General features: G+C 43.9%; 2 protein-coding genes and 1 non-coding gene across 8 annotated transcripts; 1 reads left to right on the forward strand and 2 right to left on the reverse strand.

The window, feature by feature from the left end:
* The first annotated feature begins 641 nt into the window (after positions 1 to 641).
* On the forward strand, positions 642 to 5,734 carry LOC131017799 (bifunctional riboflavin kinase/FMN phosphatase-like). 6 transcript variants are annotated; one of them, XM_057946530.1, is made up of 12 exons: positions 642 to 1,061; positions 1,984 to 2,217; positions 2,572 to 2,716; positions 3,016 to 3,202; positions 3,811 to 3,941; positions 4,059 to 4,128; positions 4,233 to 4,298; positions 4,652 to 4,806; positions 4,885 to 4,980; positions 5,104 to 5,255; positions 5,350 to 5,433; positions 5,504 to 5,734. In XM_057946530.1, the coding sequence occupies exons 3-12, from the start codon at positions 2,590 to 2,592 to the stop codon at positions 5,627 to 5,629; spliced, it is 1,194 nt and encodes a 397-aa protein (XP_057802513.1). In that variant the 5' UTR covers positions 642 to 1,061; positions 1,984 to 2,217; positions 2,572 to 2,589; the 3' UTR covers positions 5,630 to 5,734. The 6 variants fall into 6 exon arrangements, with proteins under 6 accessions (XP_057802513.1, XP_057802511.1, XP_057802509.1 ...); XM_057946528.1 differs by lacking the exon at positions 642 to 1,061 and having other exon boundaries at positions 2,183 to 2,217; positions 2,610 to 2,716; XM_057946526.1 differs by lacking the exon at positions 642 to 1,061 and having other exon boundaries at positions 2,206 to 2,283.
* TRNAA-CGC (transfer RNA alanine (anticodon CGC)) lies at positions 2,038 to 2,110 on the reverse strand. The gene has a single exon. It is a non-coding gene; the product is annotated as a tRNA-Ala (tRNA).
* Positions 5,735 to 7,374: 1,640 nt separating the features above from the next.
* LOC131017800 (sm-like protein LSM5) lies at positions 7,375 to 23,703 on the reverse strand. Its single transcript, XM_057946531.1, has 4 exons — positions 23,542 to 23,703; positions 23,292 to 23,415; positions 7,655 to 7,727; positions 7,375 to 7,551 (listed from the first exon to the last, which is right to left on the reverse strand). Exons 1-4 carry the CDS (start codon positions 23,576 to 23,578, stop codon positions 7,519 to 7,521), a joined length of 267 nt encoding a protein of 88 aa, XP_057802514.1. The 5' UTR covers positions 23,579 to 23,703; the 3' UTR covers positions 7,375 to 7,518.
* Between the last annotated feature and the right edge of the window lie 362 nt (positions 23,704 to 24,065).

Here is a 24,065-nt window from a genome sequence, read left to right on the forward strand (position 1 = left end):
ATCTCATTTAACGCACTCAACCAATTCATTAAAATTAGTGTGATTAAGAAACTGACATTTTTTTTATGATGAAAGGATTATTTTACAAAAGTAAAAAATGTAGGTAGTCACACTCAATCAAATTATTAAAACTCATGTTAAAAAACAATATTTTTTTTAATTAAAACTCATGTCATTATAAAATGATACTCCCTCCGTCCCGCTATTCAAGTCCTATTACTTTTCGGCACGGAGATTAAGGAGAAACAAATTAGATGAATAAGGAGTGTGATCCACATGATTTAGTTTGTGATTAAGGAATAACTAATTATTTCTATTTTATTAATATAAAAAAGACTTAATTTTTTTTATTAATTTAATTTTTAATAACCTGTAATTAAATTAATTAATCCCTAAAATTCGAAATATACCTAAATATGCCTAATACACTTTCAAATAACACATGTATTGAAATCTGAACATGGCCGAAATTAATCACAAACACATATGCAAAAAAAAAAAAAAAATGGCGCCAAAAGAGAGATGAATTCAAATCTGCCAAAAATTGCCTTATGAAATTTTCAAACTTCCCACATTTTTTTCACTTGTTCAAAAGCTACTGCCCTTTATAAATAGGGCACAAACAACAACATTAAAAACCTACACAGCTCCTAAACCCCCCTCCCCCCCAAAAAAAAAAGCTCCTAGATGCCTAGAAGGAAAGATCTTTCTTCTTTTGAGAGGGCTGCCATCATCCAATTCCTTCTTGAAGGAAGTCCGAAATGGAAAACGTGCTAGAGACAAGATAGCTGTTGCGAGGCAAAAGTGGAGCTGTTGCCAACAAACGATTAGTCGTATTTGGGCAGCTGCAAATAAACAAAGAGCAAGTGGTGAAATAATTTTTGGACAATTTTTTTGGAGTAATTTTTACAAAATATTTAAAACATAAAATTTTTTGGAGTCAAGATAGCTACGTCGGAGTAATTTTTTTTTGGACAAAAAGAATATTTTACAAAATATTTAAAACATAAAACATAGGTGGATGAAGAGAGTATGTATTTTATAAATTTTTTGAAAAATAAGTAGTACTCCCTCCGTCCCGTTATTAATGGCTCGTTTATTTTCGGCACGGGTATTTAGGAGACTAAAGTTAAGAGTGACCCATATGCTTAATGTGTTAATGTTATGTTTAATTAATCTTCCAATCTCAAGAACTGTCGCCCAGTGGCCGACGCCTCCACCGCCCAAAATTCTGCCGCCGGATGCCGGTGGCCGGCGCATCGACCACCAAGAACAGCAACCTCATGGCAGCCCTCTTCAAAAACTCCAACTCCCTCCCCCTGCAACTTCCATGGCCAACAATCTGCAAAAGTCACTAGATCTGCAAACAATATTCAAAAGCTCAAACTTCTATGACCAACAATCTTCATAACTCCAACTCCCTCCCCCTGCAACTTCCATGGCTAACAATCTGCAAAAATCACTAGATCTGCGAACAATATTCAAAATCTCAAACTTCCATGGCCAACAAACTTCAAAAACTCCAGATCCCACAAATTCAACATACCTCGCAAAAAGCGACCATGGGAAGAAAGGCTGCGAGAGATAGACGAGCCCTAATTTCTGGCGAGGTGGAGACGGGCGAGGGAGAGGACGGAGGTCACCGGACTTCGAGTAAAGAGAGGGGCGGAGGCTACGAGATATATGCAGTCGCCGGACTTCGAGTAAAGAGAGGGGCTAAGGTAGCGGCGACGGCGAGGCTGGGAGCGCGGAGGCCGGAGGCGAGGCTGGAGGGTGGAAGCGGCGGGAGGGTGGAGGCAGCGAGAGGGAGAGACCGAAGTGGGAGAGAGAGAGAGGGAGAGGGAAATTGCGTGTTTTATTAGGCTTTTAATTAGGGATTTCATTAACATTAAACACTCCCTTATTTTTTTCTAAAAAAGGAAACGTGCCATCAATAACGGGACAACCCAAAAAGGAAAACGTGTCATTAATAATGGGACGGAGGGAGTATTAGAAAAACAAAGAGTAAAAAAAAGAAAAAAAAAAGCAAAGAGAGAGTGGAGGTGCGGGGAATCGAACCCCGTGCCTCTCGCATGCGAAGCGAGCGCTCTACCATATGAGCTACACCCCCATTCATGTCCATTAGCTCTCTATTTTACTATATATTTGATTCACTTGAAAATAGGCATTATTCTTTTGTTGAAGCCATTCGATCACTGAGCAGACAGTCGCTACTAGGTTTGAATTCGAATGTTTTGTGTTGATAGAAATTCCAATTTCGATTATTATGTGAATTGTTAATCCGTGAGAATGCCTGAACTGAAGCATTATTGATTTATTGTGACTTTTTAGACTGTGATTTGTGATTCGTTAGGCTCTAATTATCCGTGAGAAATGAGAATGTCTGAATTGTTAGACTGTGATTATTATTATTGTGAATCTGTGATTAGTGAATTGGGGTAATTCTGTTATCATGAATCAAGTTCCTTTTTGTTTTTGTTTTTCTTAAATTCCTGTGTAGTTAACCAGTGGACTGTCTTATTATAAATCACTTGGTCCCAATACTTCTTCTTTGACTTGTTTCTGCAACAGATTTATTCTTCATGGTTGATGAATCATAACTTTTTCAGTCTTTGCTCTGCTGTGCTATTCGTTCATGCTATGTCAATGACAAGTTCGTTGAGAAAGCTCGTAACTTGCGTTATCCTTGATTTGGATGGAACCCTTCTTAATACAGGTGAGAGGGTTTATGTTTCTTTTGTAGAGAATCGTATGAATTTGACGTAAATGGAAAGGAAAGCACTTTTACATGGAAGTCTGTTTGGAGAAATAGAAGTATATGAGCAAAGAGTTACTGTTTATTTATTTATGTTTACTTCACACATGATTAACTATCATTGCTTTATGTTAACTTCTAGTTATGAAAAAACTCATTCAATGTGATGAACTTTACACAGCTTATTGCTTTTCAGCGAGATTTATGCTGGCATGCGTTATGTCCCCCGGTGTTATTTATGTAAAGTTTATTTATATCAGATGCCATTGTGCACGATGTCTTGAAGGCTTACTTGGTTAAGTATGGAAAGCAATGGGATGGAAGAGGATCTCATAGAATCGTAGGAAAGACACCCTATGAAGCTGCAACTGCTATTGTTGAAGATTATGAACTTCCCATAACTACAAATGAACTTTTATCTGAGCTTTCTCCAATATTCTCGGAGAAGTAATGTTGCCTCTCTTCTAGTTTCTCTCCTCTTTGTATTATTGATGAAGTTGGTCATTTAAGATCATGCATCTTCTTACTTGGCCAACAATTCTGCATTGTTCTTTTGAAATTTGGAACTTTGGGGATGGAATACTATGTTTAGGGCATAAATGTTTTCAATGTTTCATCTTATCAACACCTATTGTGCCATCTTTCAATGCTTTGTTTAGAAACTCATGCTGCAACTTGCTCTCATGAAGTATCTCTTAAAAGGATTTTTGTATTTTCGAGCAAATATTGAAGCTTAGTTTATATTTTCTGTTTGTCTGAAGTTAGGAACTTAGTTTCCATGTTTTCTTACCAAAACTTTGCAAAATTAAGGTTTAAGAAGAAGAGGCACAACTGCTTGATTTTGTAAATCATGCCATCTTTGCCTATTGAAATCATTACTTTAGGAGCATGTTGGCATGGCTTCCCTTTTCTCTCATTTGGTTTTCCCCGAAGTAATCAATTCTTATAGTATGTTTCAGTTATGTTATTAGCAAGATGTGCCTTCTTTCTTGGTGAGGACTACCTGAAGATCACACTCTATAATTCACTAATTGTTTCTTAAATTTTATGTTTAGATGGTGCAGCATCAAAGCGCAACCTGGTGCCAAAAGGTTAATTAACCATTTGAGGAGTCATGGTGTGTTGATGGGCTTGGCTTCAAATTCTTCAAAGGAAAATATTGAAACTAAGATTTCGTATCATCACGGTATTTAGATGTGAAAAATCTATTAAAGAAGCTCTTCTTTGTAAAGCTATTTTGCTGCACCAACATCACAGATGTGTATGTTTTCATTTGTGTTTCTCTGGCATTAAAATCTTGTAGGTTGGAAAGAATCATTCTCTGTCATTATAGGTGGTGATGATGTCACTTCTGCGAAGCCATCTCCTGAAATGTAAGATTGATTAAGACCAACTTTATCTTGCTAATTTGGTTGCTTCTTTCACAAAACAAAAGAATGTAGTCATGCCCGTACGATTTTGTCGTTCATTGTTGCAGATATCTTGAAGTTGCTAAGAGGCTAAAGGTGGATGGTCCTAGTTGTCTTGTCGTTGAAGATTCACTGTAAGTATTAATGAAGCATGTTGCAAATGCAATGGGTGGACAATAATAAATACTTCTAGCAAGTTGATATTTTGAGATTTGTGGTACTTGGATATTTTCATCTGAATACATTGAATATGTTATTTTCCCATTGAAAAACATATGCTTGCTAGCCAGATATGTAAATTTCACAAAGATTTAAAGACCACAACTAAGTTTCCAATGGTATCAAACACTTTGCGGAATGCGCTTCTTTTATTTTTATTCACATATGCTTATTTCCTATAAATAAATGAATCTGACATCGCAAATTTATGGAAAATTAATAAAAATCACAGTGCTGTTTTATATGATGAGTTCATGTTTTATTCTAGACCGGGTGTTGCTGCTGGTAAGGCAGCTGGAATGGAAGTGGTTGCTGTTCCGTCTCTTCCTAAACAGTCCCATATTTTCACCTTGGCAGATGAGGTGATCAACTCCCTCCTAGACTTGCAACCTGAAAAGTGGGGCCTACCTGCGTTCGAAGACTGTGAGCTGCTTTTTCCCGACTTGGATTGTTTTGTTACATTTTCTATCCATAATATTGACTAAGAAACTTTTGTTGTAGGGTTGGAAGGTACTTTACCACTAGAACCATGGTACATTGGTGGTCCTGTCATCAAGGGCTATGGCCGTGGTTCCAAGGTGCTCGGCATTCCCACAGGTTTCTTGATTCCGGAATCTCCATAAATGGCAGAATCAAGAATGCATTCTTGTTATTTTTATACTGTTATGAGAGAGCAGATTGGTCTAACATAACAAACTTGGTCTTCTGCTGCTCTTCCAGCTAATTTATCGACTGAAGGCTACTCGGATCTCCTCTCGGAACATCCTTCCGGTGTTTTCTTTGGGTGGGCTGGACTAGCAACTCGAGGTGTTTACAAGATGGTAATGAGCATAGGCTGGAACCCTTACTTCAACAACACGGAGAAGACAATTGTGAGTTGTGCTCGTTAAGCTCTCTACTATCCCCTCTGCAATCTGCTCTTGCCTTCTCCATTCTTATCCATTCCTATGAGATCATTCATTACAGGAGCCATGGCTGCTTCATGATTTTAAAGAAGACTTCTATGGCGAAGACCTGCGTCTTGTTATTGTCGGGTATATACGGCCTGAGGTATGTTACAGGATCACTGTTTCACGCTTCTGTTTGGTTATAAACAAACGTTAATGGCGTTGTTGTACAGGCCAACTTTTCGTCGCTCGAGAGCTTGGTCGCGAAGATCCACGAGGACGGGGAGATTGCTGAGAAAGCGCTTCAACTCCCTCAGTATTCCAACTACAGGGATGATCCATATTTGAAAGGTTCTTAGCAGAATTGCTACTTTCTGGTTGAAAGTAACTCATTTTTATAGGGGAATTGTGATTAAAGAAACATATTCGTATTATACGAACTTGAGCATAGTTTCGATGGTTAATCACTTTAGTTGTGTTTATAATTAGGGTGTGTTTGCTTTTTATCCTTCTAAATAAAAGGATAATATAATAAGGTATAAATTTATCACTTAAAACTGGGATCCCAATTTTTACATCTTGATTGTTTTAAATGATAATATATTTATTTACTCTTTATAAGTTGGTATAAACTTATGTCATCCTTCTTTAGGTATAAGTTTATACATTGCCCAAAGAAAAAGGTGTTCCCAAATATTTTATTATGTCAAAGCAAACGTGATAAAAGTGATAAATAGAGTTTATTCCTTCTTTACCTCAAAGCAAACGCGCATGTATAGTAAATGAAACAATCTTATATTGGAGCTATAGTGTAAAAAGTGATTTTACTACTTGTTTTCATCACAAAAATATATAATAATACGTGTTAACTATCAACACATATAATTTACTCGTTTTAATAGACTCAAACATTATAAAATAAATATTAATTTATAAAAGTAGAGATTAAAAAATAAAAATAGAAAGGACATGTTCATAAATATTCGTATTCATCAAAAATGTAAATTACTCATATCTAAATAACTTAAATAATAGAACACTTAAAATTCGATAAAATTTCATATAAATATATGGTTGGACTTGTGTGCGGACTCCCGCATAGCATGCAGCCGGGTCGACCCGCGCCCTTGACCCGCGCCTATTTGGCAGCGCTGCACTCCGGCAAGGCTGGCTCTGGCATGACATGGCTCTGCACTCTAGCAGCGCTGCACTCAACCCGCGCGCCACAACTCTGGCAGCGTGCACTCTGGCAAACGAATGTCAGCTCTGGCAAACGAAAGTCAGCTCTGGCGGTCTTAGTCAGCTCTGGATTCAATTCAAATGGCAATATTTACTTTTATTTTATCTAAGATATACATTTCCATGCTTAAATGTATACTTATGTGAATATAAGTATTAACCATCATTCAATATTTTGTAAACCCTAAACACTTAATACTAAACCCTAAGCACTGAATACATTTGCTTATAGTAAATGTTACTTTTAATAAGCATAACATATACATTTATTCGTACACAAATATATACTTTTGTAAATATAAGTATTTATCTTCATTTAATATAAAGTATTATATTTTTTAAACCCTAAATCCTACACCCTCCGTCCACAAGTTAAAGCCCCACTTTGATGTGGGCACGGAGACTAAGAAAGCTTAAAAAGGTGATGTGAATGAAATATAAAGGTAGTTGACTAAAGTGATAAAGTAGTTGACTAAAGTGATAAAAGTGTTGTGAGTGGGTCCACTAGTGATAAAGTGTAGTAAACATATAATATAAAAATGATAAAGATGTTTTAAGATCCATTAGTGGCAAATGATAGTAATATAAGGAAAGGAAGGAGAGTAAAAATGTACAAAAAGCAGAATATGACTTTAATTTGTGGACAAAAATTTAAGGGTAAGTAGGGCTTTAAATTGTGGACGGAGGAAGTATAAACTAAACCCTAAACCTTATAAACTAAACCCTAAAACCTGAACACTAAACCCTAATATGAGTATTTACTTTTAATAAGCATAAGATATACATTTTGTCGCACAAATGTATACTTATGGTAAATAAAATATTTAAGATATACATTTCCATGCTCTGGTCAGAGCGGAGACCAGAGCATAGAAGCTCAGAGGGACCAGAGCAGAGCAAATCAAAGGTCAGAGCAGAGACCAGAGCAGAACAACTCAGAGGTCAGAGCAGAGCAGCTCAGAAGGCCAGAGCAGAGCAGATCAAAGGACTGCCACCGAAAACGAGCACCTCACTCCGGGTCAGGCGAGCCACCAGGAACCAACTGCATTTTACAAAAGAACAACCCCTCAAATTATTGAAAGAGAATGAATGAAATGTGAGAGACGGGCTTTTGGAGAAATGCTTAACAGCTCTGTCAGACTTACTATGGCAATGTTGTTGCCGTTGAGTAAGATCTGGTCAAGTTTTGTAATACGACATCCTTCAGAGGTGATTTCACTAAAATAAACGTACTTGGTTGAGGAAACACACAACTAACATGTATACAGGAGTATATATGATCACACAGACAAAGGCTGAAAACCTTAGTGATACTTGATAAGCAGAAGCTTCTGGAATGATGCAACAATTGAGACGTCAGCGAGAATAAGTAATAAAGTTTAGACAAACACCATTCCATAGTTGACTAGCCATCACATAAAAAAGAATGAGAATATGTAGACCTGAACTAGTTCGAAAGCAAAATAGACACTAGTATATTGAACTCAGTCTTTGAAAATGAGTACTTGTGCATTGCGCATTGATAGAGTCGAAATGGGTAAAAATAAAATTAAGTAAATTCCAATGTAAAACAACTAAAACAAGGATCCAGCTTCTAAACCATCACAAATTAGAGAAGTCAAAGCTTCCAAAAGGACATAAAAAAACTTAACCCAAAAACTGGAGATTATAAACAGAACTACAATGCGTTTTACATATATTAACTTCAGGTAAATAAGTACTAAATCATAACATAAATTGGGGCAGTGTGTTTTTCTCTATTTGCTTTAAAACAAATATTAGCAAGTACACGACTGCCAAATGACTATGCAGCTAAGACAATAAAAATGACTTACAGCAAGAGTAGATGCTCAAACATGCCTTTTGGAAACTTTTCTACTTTACAATTTGATGAGGAGTGATATGTGCAAAGTAGGGAAATGATGCAAATCAGAGGAATCGACTCCACCAGCGGAATAAGTATGGCAGAGGAAGCGCACTCGTCAGGGGAAATCGTCCTCGCCATAGGGATCTTACTCACTAAAGGCATCTTATACACCAGAGAAGTCATCCTCATCAGAGAAGTCACCCTCGACAGAGAAGTCACCCTCGCCAGAGAAGTCACCCTCGCCAGAGAAGTCAACCTCGCCAGAGAAGTCATCTTCGCCAGAGAAGCAGCCTTCGCCAGAGGAATTACCTTCATCAGCGGAATCGCCAGAGACGCGGGAGATTTCCCGCGTGAAGGCAAATTTACCGACATGCCCCTCTATCACGCCAAGCGCATGCACCATAGATGATTTTACCATTTTACCCTCCTATGTAATCTATAAATAGAGCCTGAGCTCGTGCATTGTAACTACGCTATCTCTTACTTTCAAATACAACAGCTAGTTTTCTCTTGAGCTCCGGTTTTCCAATTGTTTACTTTGCTTTCTCCGATCATCTACACTAGGTATAATCACGCTTATTACTCTTTAGATTAGGTGTTGGTTTATAGTTTCACCAACTGGCGCCGTCTGTGGGAAGGCTACTGAGTTAGGATGTGAGTTTATGGACGCCAGCGCGGGCAGATCTGAAATTCCAATCGGGTTTGCGCGCGTCGGTACCGTTTGAGCCGATAATTCGGACACCCAGATGTTTACGAGCTATTAATTACGTTTTCTCGGGTTGTTGTGCTTTTAATTCTTTACGATCTGTGTTTAATTATGCTTTTGGTGCATGGGGAAAGGTGGCGAAAGTCGTAAATCATGAAATGGGGGGATATGTGTTTATTTACCGATTGATCGGTTCAATTATGGGTGAATACAAAGTTTCTTCGTAGAATCGGGATTTTATTTATAGATCTGATGTTTATACCGGTGAATTGTGGAGTATCGCTCTGTTTCTGCTTGAATTGGGTTCTGGTTGACGATTTATGGGGTTTCGCTTCGGTAGAATGTTGTTGATTGAGCTTGTGTTGTTGATTTGCGGATGTTTTTCGTTTAAGGGTAATAATTGTCGATATTTTTCATGTTTTTGTGGCTAATCTTCATTTTCTATCGGTGGATTATGGGGTAATGATCTGTTTCTGTGATGATTGGGTTTGCACTGTTAATTTGCGGCTATGTTTCGACTGAGGGTGATAATTACTGGTGTGCTCCATATTTTCTTCGACTAATCCTTGTTATATGCCCTGTTTAGCGCGTTATATTACTAATCTGGTTGATTGCCATGATAACTCTGTTGTTTTTGGGTTTTTGCGGTTAATATAGCGCACGATCGTGGTAATTCTGGGTTATGATGTTCGTTTTCTTGCAAATTCTTTACTATATATCATGCTTAACGTTTTGCGCTAACAAGCTTCTTGGTGGTTGTTCTATTTATGTCCATCTCTGGATATCTTACTTTGGTTCTCTGGACACTCTGTTTCTTCTGCCAGATCTTGATAAGAGTCTACAGGGGATATTTCTGTTGTTCGGGCTCTGTTATTTTAATCTATACCCTGGGTTTATTTCCCAGTGTATAGAGTTACCTTGAGGGAATTTTTTAACGGCCTCTGCGCCGGTGCTTGGAATTTCTCATATCGGGTTTTCAATCAGTAGGGGAGGATCTATCCATTTGTTATCTAGATTTCTTCTCACTTTGTTTTTATATAGGTACTATGGGATCCTCTGATGCTCACCGCAACTTGGAGAAGGAGTTCGATTCTGCTGCTGTCACTGCCGAGGTGCCTACCTCACTGTTCAATGGCCTTCAGGGTAACCCCACTTTCACTGTGCCACCGGGTTTTCAGGCTATCTCAGCCACTCCGACAACAGGGTTGAACGTCAACGCCCAGAGGTTTGCTTTGGTAACACCGGGCTCGGATCTGCCAAGTCGGGCCCCCACGTCTGGAGGGGGATCGCTTAACTTCGGGCTGGCAGAGCAAATGATGGCTTTACTCAGCTATGCTAATATGCGTCAGGCACTGGGAACTCCGATGATGTCTGTCATCCCCACTGTGGCTACCCCGGTTGGAGCGGCCAACCCGCAGGGCACTGAAGCCCCACCTCCCGCTGCTCAGGAGGCAAACATGTTGGCAATCAACAAACAGGCTGTGATGCCTGGAGAAATGCAAGGGGACGCTGCTGACAGAGAACTAGCTAGACCAGAGGGGAGCCGTGTTAGGCTCAACAGTGTTGTCAGGAAGGAGAGGGTTGACGAGTCTGACAGTCAATCCGTCTCCCTTGTGTTTGAGGAAGAGAGACCGAAGGAGAAGGCACGGTTGAAGAAGCAAGTGTCGCAGCTGAAACACCAACTCGAGAATCTGGAAGAATCGTTGAGGGAGAAATCCCGGAGGGACGACAGGGAACAGAGATCAGAGCGGTCGTACAGAGTAGAGAAGTCCCACCGCCCAGAGAAATCACGATACACCGAAAGAGCAGAAGAAAGGGAGCTGGAGTTTTCCTCTGGCAGGCCAGGGCACCGGGCTCACAAGCGTCATGACCGTGACGTGCCAAGGGACAGAAGGGAGCAGGGAAGGTATAAGGAGGACAAGAGGGCCAAGACTTCAAGGTTTCATCCTATCAGCAACCGTAGTCCTTTCTCTGATGATATTTTGGCAGACACTTTACCCAGGAGCTATAAACCCATCTCGCTAGATTACGATGGCACTACCAACCCAGAGGTCCACCTCAATCGTTTTGAAGGGTTGGTCACATTGCATATGTATACCGAGGGCATCAAGTGCCGCATCTTCTCCACTACTCTCACTGGACCAGCCCAGCTATGGTTCGGAACGCTCGCCCTCAATTCTATTCACTCCTTTGAGGATTTACAGACCCGCTTCTTACGTCAGTTCGCAAGCTCGCGAAGGGTGGGGAAGTCAGCTCTGTCGCTGATGGATATTAAACAAGATCAAACTGAAACATTGAGAGAATACACTGCCAGATTTAACTTAGCTGCTCTGGAGGTGCCAGAGGTGCAATCTCAGATTAAAAATTGTGCCTACGTCAGAGGGCTCAAGCCGGGGCTCTTCTTTGACGAGCTACAGATCCGACCAGCGAGGGATTTCGACGATATTATGGCAAGGTTGCCAGGCTATCTACAGTTGGAAGACGCCAAGATGGCGAGAAAAGCGGAAAACGATAAACATAAAGTTAAAAGGGCTGAGGAAGCACCAGAGAGACAGAGACACCAGGATAGAGCACCATTTAGAGGATTACCTCCAAGGGTACTGCCACCCCAAGGAGGAATGCCGCCCCAGCAGCAACGTACCGTGAACGAAGTCACGCGGTTTACTGAATACACGCCTTTAAATAAACCACAGGAGGAAATCTTTCATTTGGTAAAGGATCAACCATTTTTTCGGGCACCGGGAACCTATCGGGATGGGCCGCCACAGGAGGGGCCTAATAATAAGCTGTGTGAGTATCACAACTCTTTTGGACACTACACAAAACATTGCGGGCATCTCAAGCATCAGTTAGAGCTACTGGTGCGCCAGGGAAACCTCGACCAGTTCATTGACAGAGGAAATGAGGGTCAGAGGAGGAATGATCAGAGGGATCATAGGGACCAGAGGGATCATAGAGATCAGAGGGATCAGAGAAATAACCGAGATCAGCGACAAGAACAGGGGAATAATAGAGATCAGAGAAATGACAATCGGGATAATCGTAGGGAAGGGCCAGAAAGACAAGCACCTCCTCCCCCGTATCGGAGGGAAGTTCATATGATTTGTGGAGAGAATGGGACGCCCACATCAAATAGGGCTAAGAAACAAGTGGTCAGAGCAGTAAAGTCAAAATACTACCACAAGCAGGTTATGGAGGTTACAACCGCGGCAGAGGAGCCGATGATCACCTTTGGGGCAGAGGATCTACGTACACTAATGTACCCGCACGATGATGCACTGGTTATTATGGCGGATATTGCCGGCTGTATCGTTCACCGTGTTTTCATAGATTCGGGCAGCGCGGTGAATATCTTATATTGGGAGTGCCTTCAAAACATGGGAATCGACGTTCATATTGAGCCAACGAATGCCCCTTTGTTTGGGTTCGGAGGAGAAATGGTCATGCCTCTGGGTTATGTGGAGTTACCGTTAAATCTCGGCACTACAGCTGCTAATAGCAAAACTAGGATGGTGCGGTTCTTGGTGGTTGGCATGCCAAAGCACTCCTATAATGTGATACTTGGCCGGCCTGCACTGATGGCGTTTAGGGCGGTGATCTCCATGTTTCACTTGAAAATGAAATTCCCCATCGAGGGGGAAAGAGTGGGAGAAGTTTGTGGTGATCAAACAGCGTCGAAAGCTTGCCATGTACAAATGCTTACACATTCAGCGGGACAGAAAAGGGAAAGAGTGACAGAGGGATTGGATACACGGAAGAAGGAGAAGGTGGGCGAAGTGAATGCTTCGGCAGAGGAGCGCCAGGAATTGGCAGACGTATTGAAAGACAGGGACAGTACAGAAAAAACCGCGCTGGTGTCTACTAGTGACGTTTGCAACATGATTGAATTGTTCCCGGGGAAAGAGGGTTTTCAGACCAAAATTGGGTCTTCCATGAGTGATCAAGTCAGAGATGAGCTCATTATTTGCTTGCGCAGAAATACGGATGTGTTCGCATTCAGCACCGCTGATCTAAAGGGAATTGACAGAGGGTTGGCAGAGCACTGCCTCAATGTGGATCCTAAAATAAAGCCAGTAAAGCAACGAACAAGAAATTTTGGGGCCGAGAAGGACGCTGCAATAAGGGAACATGTCTATGGGTTGTTGGAAGCAGGGCACATTGTGGAAGTGCAATATCCAGAGTGGATTTCAAACGCGGTGATGGTACCAAAGAAAACAAATACGTGGAGAATGTGCGTCGATTTCAGAGATCTGAACGCCGCTTGCCCAAAAGACCACTATCCTCTGCCGAGGATTGACCAGCTGGTGGATGCCACTTCGGGATGCGCTTTACTATCTATAATGGACGCGTATCAGGGATACCATCAGGTTAAAATGAACAGAGGAGACATTGCCAAAACGGCTTTTGCCGTCTGTTGCGGGGTTTACGGCTGGAGGAGTATGCCGTTTGGCTTAAAAAATGCGGGAGCCACGTATCAGCGGATGATGGAAAAAGTCTTCAAGGAACAGCTCTCCAAGAATATCTCTGTGTATGTGGATGACATGCTTGTGCGGAGTATAAGGGCAGAAGACCATGTCTCTGATCTCGAGGAGATCTTCAATGTGGTTAGAAAGCATCGGCTCATGCTGAATCCAGCAAAATGTACTTTTGGGGTCACAACAGGCAAATTCTTGGGCTACAAGGTTACCCCTGCAGGGATCGAGGTTAACGCAGAGAAGGTCAAGGCCATCATGGAAATGACACCACCCAGAGGGATCAAGGAAGTGCAGACTCTAAATGGGCGCATCACTGCTCTGAGCAGGTTTATATCACGGTCGGCAGAGCGCAGCATGCCATTTTTCAAAATCTTAAGGAAGGGCACTAAATTTCTATGGACAGGGAAATGCCGAGCGGCATTTGAAGATCTCAAGGTATATCTAGCAAAGCTCCCGACTCTGACCAAGCCGGTCCCGGGAGAAACGTTGTATCTGTATATAGCAGTGGGGGAAGATGCAATCAGCTCTGTGCTTATCAGAGATGAGGGAAGTCACCAGAAACCCATCTACTTCGTCAGCCGAATCATCCAGGGTCCTAAATTGAATTACACAGAGATAGAGAAGGCTGCTCTGGCGGACATGGTCACGGCGAGAAAGTTGAGGCCGTATTTTCTGTCACATCGGGTAGTGGTGCGCACTGCCTTACCTTTCAAACAAGTGCTAGGGCGCCCGGACTTGTCGGGCAGAATGGTGAAGTGGGCTGTGGAGTTGGGGGAGTATGACGTGGAGTACGAGCCAAGAACAGCGATCAAAGCACAAGCGTTGGTAGATTTCATCCAAGAAACAACTCGCCGTCCCGTACCGGAATTTTGGGTTGCCTTTGTGGACGGATCAGTGACAAAAGAGGGATGCGGAATTGGGGTATACATCACATCACCGGGGTATGGTACATATCAGTTTGCAATCAAATTCACTTGCCGACTGTCCAACAATGAAGCGGAATATGAAGCTGTGGTCAGAGGGGCGCACATTTTATCAGAACTCAAAGCCGAATGTGTCATCATCAAGACAGACTCCCAGTTAGTCGCCCAACAATATTCAGGGGGTTATAGTGTCAAAGAAGGACGCATGAGGGCGTACCACCGCAAGCTCAGCGAGATGAAGGACAAGTTTATGGAATTCAAAATCGAGCAGATTTCTCGGGAGGATAATACGAAAGCAGACCTACTGGCGCGAATGGCTAGTGCAGTGGAACAAACCTGGAGTGATGAAGTTATTTTACTCTGTGATACCAGAGAGATGGGGACTTCACAAGTCTTCTCCGTAGAGATCAGAGACGACTGGCGGGCTCCTATTTTACACTTTCTCAAGACAGGGGAACGGTTGAGCAAGGAATCTAATCAGAGGGCCCGATACGAAAATTATTGCTTGCTTAATGACCAACTCTACAAACGATCCTTTACTCAGCCTTTACTAAAGTGTTTATCTCCAGAGGAAGCTAACTTTGCGTTAAATGAAGTTCATGCAGGTTGCTGTGGTGGTCACACGGGATTTCGGGACCTTGTACGCAAAATTATTCGAGCAGGGTTCTACTGGCCTAACATCAACAAAGACGCCAGAGAGTTCGTCTGCAAGTGCGAGGCTTGCCAGAGACACGCGGGGAGAATCAACGTTCCAGGGGAGCCTATGGGCGTTATGTACGCTGCATGTCCATTCGACAAGTGGGGTATCGACATAGTCGGGAAGCTGCCCACGGCACCAGGAGGCAAATGTTTTCTGCTTGTAGCGGTGGACTACTTTTCTAAGTGGGTAGAGGCTGAAGCTGTGGGGAAAATCGATGAGGTGACTGTGGAGCGCTTCATTTGGCGGAATATATGCTGCAGATTTGGCGTGCCCAGGATCATCGTCTCTGACAACGGAACCCAGTTCACGGGGCAGAGGATCGCGGATTTCTGTGATCGGATGGACATCACTCAAAGATTCGTCTCGGTAGCTCATCCGCAAGCGAATGGCCAAGTGGAGTTGGCCAACAAGACAATATGCGAAGGGATCAAGAAGAGGCTGACTCAGAGCAAAGGCAAATGGGTTGAGGAGCTGGATACCGTACTTTGGGCCTACCGCACTAGTCCAAAGACAGCCACGGGTGAAGCACCATTCACTCTGGTGTATGGATCTAATGCGGTAATACCAGCAGAGGCAAGATTGGAATCATATCGGATAACAACCTACGATACTGAGCACAATGCTGAACTTCGCTGAGCAGAGCTAGATTTGGTGGAAGCACAGAGGGATGAAGCCCGGGTCAGAGCAGCAAAATACAAAGGCATTATCAAGGCAGGGTATGACAAGCGGGTCAGAGCGCAGAAATTGTCAAAGGGAGATCTGGTTCTCAAGCGGGCTGATGCATTGAAGGCAGTGGGCAAGTTCGAAGCTAATTGGGAAGGCCCGTTTATCATCACAAAGGTCATAGGGGGTGGAGCTTATACATTGTCGGATCCAGACGGCAGAGCTCTTCCTAGACCATGGAATATTAACAGTCTCAAAAAGTTCTATGTATAACTGCTACTTAGCAGGACTATTGCCAATGTAGACCGGATACTCTTTTTTCCACAGGGGTTTTAACGATGTCCGGGGCCATAATATCAATAAAACAGATATGTGGTTCTAGGGAATTCCCTGGTGTTGTTTTATTTACTTTAAATTATCGCTTTTTTACATTACATATGCTACTTAACATGTTCATGCAGAGCATTGCACATGTCACCAGAGGGGGGAGTAGGGTGTATACCCCTAGCCCACAATTTACAAATTCAAAATACAAACTGCTTCTTAGCAGGACAAGGGAGAAACAAATACAAAAACTGCTTCTTAGCAGGTCAAAGGAAAAGCAAACATCAGGGATTGACGACTTCTCTTCCATGCGCCAACACTTCAAGCTCTTTTTCTTCGCTGAGACATGTCCACTTCTCAGATCTACTCCAGATCTACCTCACGCCTGCAGAACACCAAGAAAGAAAAAAAAACAAACAAGTCAAAGTGCCAAAAAGAAAGAGTACAGAAGAGAAACAGACCAACCAACATCCAGATCTCAGGAAGCCGGGGATAATGCTCCCGATTGCCGGAAGCCTGCTCCCTGCAACCACAATACCGGAGATCTACCCCGGAAACACAAAGGGAAGGGCGGAGCCTTCAAAAATGTGGGTGCCCTGAACAGGACTTCCCGCAATTGGGTGCTTTATAACCAAACTAGGGATGACGAGAAAGTGTTCTTCAGGAACCCTGGAGATAAAACTCTCAGGCGGGGGAGAGTCCTGTTTTTTCAGTCTTCAACATGGTGCACTTTCTTAACAGGACTCACTCCCCCGACTGAGTGCTTTACAACCAAGATAGGAGGGGATACACGATACGAGAGACAAAGGGTCGGGAGATCTAGGGTTTGAGAGGAGATCAGTTTGGAGCGGCGGAAAGAAGATAAGAGATTCTAAGCTAGGTCATGAAGGGTGGAGGGGTATATATAGAGAGGATTTTGGGCTTAAGAAAAGGGCCAAGAGGTAACGGGCTCACGCGAGTTTATGGGCCGGAGATGAAATAAGGAGTAATTGGGCCAACATGTTCATAACAGAGTATTGCACATGTTACCAGGAGGGGAGTAGGGTCTACACCCGTAGTCCCCAATTTTTAAATTCGAAAATCCAAAAATTGCTCCTCAGCAAGTCAAAGGAAAAGCAGAGGAATCACGCTGTCATCAGAGGGAGGGAAGCGCTCGTAAGCCGCGAAAGTTGGTTGTGCCACCCGGGCCTTCCATGCTCCGCGCAGAGGGAGGGAAGCGCTCGTAAGCCGTGAAAGTTGGTTGTGCCACCCGGGCCTTCCATGCTCTGCGCAGAGGGAGGGAAGCGCTCGTAAGCCGCGAAAGTTGGTTGCGCCATCTGGGCCCTCCATGCTCCGCGCAGAGGGAAGCTATTTAATCGTAAGCCGCGAAAGTTGGTTGCACCCCCCGGGTCCTCCATGCTCCGCGCAGAGGGTTACTATTTAATCGTAAGCCGCGAAAGTTGGTTGCACCCCCCGGGTCTTCCATGCTCCGCGCAGAGGGTTACTATTTAATCATAAGCCGCGAAAGTTGGTTGCACCCCCCGGGTCCTCCATGCTCCGCGCAGAAGGTTACTATTTAATCGTAAGCCGCGAAAGTTGGTTGCACCCCCCGGGTCCTCCATGCTCCGCGCAGAGGGTTACTATTTAATCGTAAGCCGCGAAAGTTAGTTGTGCCATCCGGGCCCTCCATGCTCCGCGCAGAGGGTTACTATTTAATCGTAAGCCGCGAAAGTTGGTTGCACCCCCCAGGTCCTCCATGCTCCGCGCAGAGGGTTACTATTTAATCGTAAGCCGCGAAAGTTGGTTGCACCCCCCGGGTCCTCCATGCTCCGCGCAGAGGGTTACTATTTAATCGTAAGCCGGGTCCTCCATGCTCCGCGCAGAGGGTTACTATTTAATCGTAAGCCGCGAAAGTTGGTTACGCCCCCCCGGGTCTTCCATGCTCCGCGCAGAGTATTCAAGCTTGGATGGAAAGCAGCAAGGGAGTGCTTGGACGGGAAGCAGCAAAGGAATGCATTGGATGGGAAGCAACAAAGGAAGGCTTGAACGGAAAGCAACATCAAAATCCTCGCCAGAGGAGTCATCAAAATTCTCGCCAGAGAAGTCATCAAAATCCTCGCCAGAGGAGTCATCAAAATCCTCGCCAGAGGAGTCATCAAAATTCTCGCCAGAGGAGTCCTCAAAATCCTCGCCAGAGGAGCCAGTCAAAATCAGCAGAGAGGCCATTCAGATTTCAACAAAGTCAGAAATCAACATCAATACCAAAAATATATACCACAGTTGGAGATCCGGGAACGCAAACTCAACATCAGCGGATAACAAAAATAACACGAAGTACAAAGGAAGGCAGAAGCAGCACAGAAACTTAAAAGGCAAGACAAATAGCAAAGCAATCTCATTCAAACAAAGAATGCCAAAGAGGCAAGCTATACATTGAACGTCAGAGGTAAGTATCAAGTTTTGGAAATTGAAAAGTTACAAAAATATTTGTCAAATCAAAAAGGAGAGCAAGGTTATCAAGCAGGAGGAACAGATGAATCTTCAGCAGGGGCAGGGGAGACTGGAGTAGAGGTGGCAATTGCGGGGACCTGGCTAGCAGAGGCTCCCTCTGTAAACACCGGCAGCATGCCAGTTTCCTTCATCTTCGGGAGACGGGAATCCACGTCCAACAGCTTCGCAGCTTCTTGTACGTATGATTTCTCATCTCTGTACAGGGTAAAAAGCTGATCCACTGCGGAGGGTGAGGAAGCCGAGTCTTCAAAAGTTGAGGCCGCCAAGTCAGAGGGCAGGGGAGGCACCATGCTGTATTGAGAAAATTTCCTGGTGCTTTTGCCAGTAGGATCCCGTAGTCGGTTCACAAAGCCAACTAGGAAAGCAGAGAAGGCATGCATATACAGGGGAGCAGAGGGCAACGAGTCAGACCCGACCCCAAAAGCAAAATAGGGAAGGGCCTTCTCCAGCACTGGATACCACCACACTGGCTTCTGCGGGGAGTTTGCAGGAATTCCCATCAGTTTGTTCACGTCTTCATCCTTGATGTTCTCCATCAAGGCCAGCAGGTCTAGGGTGGCAAGCTGCTCCGGGGACGCTCCTGCCATCTCCAATGCCTTCGTGGCGGATTGCTGTATCACATAAGCAAAGAGGGGCCCAAAATCTTCCAGATACTCGGGAGTTCGTTTGAAGGCCGCCAATGTATCTTCCAGCATCACCTCCAGGAAGTGCTGGCCTTGTGGAGATAAGAAATATTCCAGACGTTGATCCCGCGCCCCTAGGACATAAGCACGGTTCTGAGCCTCCACAAGTGTCTTCCTCCAGTCACGCCTGGCTTCCCTGTAGTCTTTTTCGTACCCCGCCTTGAACCTCATAAGGCTCTCATGGCTCTCCCTTGTCACCCTTGTCAGTTCAGAGGCCAGGGACGACTTTTCCACCTCTACTTGGGCCAGCTTGGCCTTCAACTCAGCAATCTCTGCCTCAGCTCCACTCAGGCGCTCCACTACCCCAGCGACGGCGTCGTCACGCTTGGCAATGTCCGCCTGCTTTTTTTCTCTCTCCTTCTCCAGCACATCATAATCGTAGATGCGCAGGATAGCTCCCCAGAGCCGAGACTCCACCTACAAGGAAATAGAACGGATCATGTCAGAACAAAGAAATACTCTTCGCTAAAGGAATAATTTTCTTCAGAGAAACGGGGGCCACCAGAACAGTCAAAAGGTTAATAACTTAAATTTTTAGATAAGGATACAAGCTGCAAAATACCTGAAGAGCCGTCTGGGCAAGCAGACTTGCCAGAGCCCCTCGTGTCAAGTTCTCCATTTTCTCCTTATCTTTCGAATGAACACGAGAAGACAAGGCATCAATAAATCCCTGCCCCGACAAACTTAAAATCGGGCCAGGGACAATATCCTCCGACTCATCAACAGCATGGACCACAGTCTTGCCCTTGCCCTTTCCCCCAGCAGAAGGAGGGACTTTCGAACCACCAGCAGACTTCTTGGCTGGAGTCGCGGACTTGCCAGCCTTCTTCAGGCTTTCCTGTCTCTCCTTCTCACCCACGGAGATCAGAGAGCCCCACTTCCGCTTCTTCGAGAGATCGGGAGTGGCGGTGTCTTGGGCAGAGTTGGGAGAAGGAACCTCGTCAGTAATGTCCACAATTTGGACACCTTTTCCACCAGTACCAGATGTGTCACCAGTACTGGGGCGTCTGCGCCCGTGAACAAGGCCGCCTGCATCGACCTTCTCTGCATCAAATGTGCGTGGAGCCTCCACATTTCTCTCTGCGACCTCTGCCACAGGGAGAGTGATAGCCATCTCGGACCCAGTGGGTTGAACGGAAAGGTCCGTGCGGGAAGCAGAGCCCCCCGAGCCATGTTCCCCGCTGCGGGTGGGAGAAGCAACGGCAGCCAAATTGGTTCCGCAATGTTTCCTCCAAGACATGTCTGCAAATAAAAATTCTACACCGTTAGAATCAGGGTAACAAAAGTTAATATATTTTCTAACTCATATTTTTTACCTATTGATTTCTTTGGATATAGGGAAAATAAGCCATTGTACGCCAGAGCCGAATTGTTCTCAGCGAGATATTTACAGGATAGGGGCTCAGCCTTATTCATGGCATTAAGGTGGGCTATGACGCCCAGGTCAAAATTGGAGGGAGCAGCCTGAGAGGCTGGTTTATAGGTAGTCCGAGGATTATGCCACTCCAGCTCCAAGGCGCCATAATCGCGCCAGGAACCAACTAGGGTGCGCACGTAACAGTAATTGAACAAAAAATTATTGTCAAAAGAATTTAAGGAGGAAATGAAGGAGGTGGGATATTTCTGAAGACCGGCAAGGCTATACAAGGGACTGCCCTGCATGCGGAGAGATTGGGTCTGACAGAATAGTTTAGCGGTGTCCCCAACACCATGGGCTCAGCAGAGAATATGGAAGGCATATAATCTTCGGATGGCAGAAGGGGTAACCTGATAAAAGGGGATGTGAAAATGGTTGCAGACGTCAACCAGAAGAGGAAGAGGAGGAAGCCTTAGGCCAGCGTCTATCTGGGCTTGCCAGACGGCTATTGTTTTGTGGTCACGAAGTTGTTCCGGGGGTTTCGAGGCTTTAGAGAAGGCCTCGAATCTTAAATCGTCAGGGAAACGACACTTGCTTCTCATCTTTTCCATCGCCGCGAAGCTAAGGCGAGAAGCGGGGACAGGTTTAGGGGGTTGGGGAGCCTTTTCAGTTTTCTTTTTGGGACGAGGGGGACTAGGAGTAGCTTGAGAGTCACGTGAAACAGAGGGGGAAAGAGGATTTTCAAGACCCTGAGGCTGGGGGGAGGAAGATGAAGAATCTCGGGGAGAGGGCGAATGCGAGGGCTGGGGAGCGGAAGTGGAAGCCATTATCAGAAATTTTAATCCTAGGGTTTCTAGCACGCTCAATCAGAGCACCAACAAATATACCACTACACTACAACTGATCACAAATATCGGGAGAAGAGGATACGCGAGTTACCTAGGTCAGGAAAAGATTGGCGGTAAAAACTGGAGCGGTGGAGTCGCGGGAAAACACGCCGGAACAGGAAGAGAATCGCCGGAAATCGCAGATGAATGAATTAGGGAAAAAGTGGAGAAGATGAATAGTGGGAAGCAAAATTTCGAAACTGACTAAGTAACGTACGCGGGCAACTACCACCATACGGGATGAATGACGCGTGGCATACGGGAATTAATCAATGGCTAAGAATTTCTACGGAGAGACGGAGAGACGAAAAGACGCGAAGGTTAAAAAGTAACCTCGGGGTACGGAAAAAACACTGTAGAAAGGGCAGGCATTTAATGCTTATGACGTCATCCACGCGGGCGAATCCTCTGACTAGTTGCATCGTCCCAGAGTGAACTAGTCAGACCAGGGGAGGGAATAACAAAAACGCCAGAGAACAATTTACAAGGCTTACCCTTATCTTCTTACAAGTGTAGAATTCTCATATCTTCATGATTTGCAGGAACCAGGGAAAACAGCACAGCGCTGACTTTAACAATACTTCACTGGTTGAACACGAAGAATACCCGGTTCAACCAGACTAGAGGGGGGAGTGGTTGATGAGGAGTGATATGTGCAGAGTAGGAAAATGATGCAAATCAGAGGAATCGACTCCACCAGCGGAATAAGTATGGCAGAGGAAGCGCACTCGTCAGGGGAAATCGTCCTCGCCATAGGGATCTTACTCATTAAAGGCATCTTATACACCAGAGAAGTCATCCTCGTCAGAGAAGTCACCCTCGCCAGAGAAGTTAACCTCGCCAGAGAAGCAGCCTTCGCCAGAGGAATTACCTTCATCAGCGGAATCGCCAGAGACGCGGGAGATTTCCCGCGTGAAGGCAAATTTACCGACATGCCCCTCTATCACGCCAAGCGCATTCACCATAGATGATTTTACCATTTTGCCCTACTATGTAATCTATAAATAGAGCCTGAGCTCGTGCATTGTAACTACGCTATCTCTTACTTTCAAATACAACAGCTAGTTTTCTCTTGAGCTCCGGTTTTCCAATTGTTTACTTTGCTTTCTCCGATCATCTACACTAGGTATAATCACGCTTATTACTCTTTAGATTAGGTGTTGGTTTATAGTTTCACCACAATTGCAGCAATGTCTTCTTTTATAAAGAAGAAGGAACAATTGAATATAACAGAAAATCCGAATTGATATACTATATGATTATATAAATCCCCACTTCTAGCTTTCGTGCTCCCTATTTCATTTGTCGGAATACATAACTAGCACGGTATTTGAAGAAGCCCATTTGAGCTAAGTATTAAAACTCAAGACATCAAACTGCATATCCATATTTGTATTAGCACATCAAAAATTATCAAAATGCACATTCAACAAGCAAAATCCAGTAACTCTAGTCTAAGCCAACAAAATCCATCAAAATCGCCAAATCATCCACAAATTTACCAACAGCATCATAATTATCACTCCACATTCAGAGAAACAAACAAATAAAAACAATTCACTTACTATCGGAATTCAAAAAACAACCATGTTCAATTACAAACAAAACACACACAAAAACTTCAAATTCAATCGCTTCAAATCACTTCGGCCACACACACACCCAAAACTAACAAAAAGTTATTTGCATTGCACCAACAAAACTTACTATTCAGTAACATCTTCCAACACCATATTAACATAGACATCGAAGCCGCGGAGGGTACCCACCAGCTCCTTGTCGCCCTTCATTATCACCCATATTTTCGACCCGATGCATCGGTCAATCAACTCTGAAGCGCAAGGAACAAAAAGTTAAAACCCAGAAAAATGCTTCAACAACACAAGAATTCACGAATATTATTGAAAAATATGTTCATCCAAATCAAGGGATAAATTGAACCCATATGGAAACGGACCTAATGGGAGGAGCTGCGATGGATTGTTAGACGACATGAACGAATACTTGGAAAATTTTACGAGGGTTTTTTTTAAACTAAGAAGTAAGTATATAAGAAACAATGAGGGTTTTTCAATTTGAGGTTTTGGTCCAAAAAGAGAGTGGAGAATGTCAAGAAAATTGACGAAGAAATTATGGTGAACACAAAAGATTTACGTAGTTCGGGCTAGTGGCACCGTCTGTGGGAATCTTGATCCACAACCGACGCAGAAATGTCGATGCAACGAATTGAGACCGAGAAGTTTACGGGAAAGAATGATTTTGGGTTATGGCGCATCAAGATGCGCGCATTGTTGACCCAGCAAGGTTTGGCGGCGGCCCTGAAAGGGGATGATGAATCTTCATCATCGGCTGCGAGGGATACTGCAGCAGCTGCGGAGGCAGAGTTCAAGAAAGCATAAATGCGTGAGAGAGCCCATAGTCTCATCATCCTATGCCTTGGTGATAAGGTCTTGAGGGAGGTGGCCAGGGAGAAATCTGCAG

Source organism: Salvia miltiorrhiza, chromosome 3 (assembly GCF_028751815.1).
Source record: "Salvia miltiorrhiza cultivar Shanhuang (shh) chromosome 3, IMPLAD_Smil_shh, whole genome shotgun sequence".
NCBI classification, from domain to species: Eukaryota; Viridiplantae; Streptophyta; class Magnoliopsida; order Lamiales; family Lamiaceae; genus Salvia; species Salvia miltiorrhiza.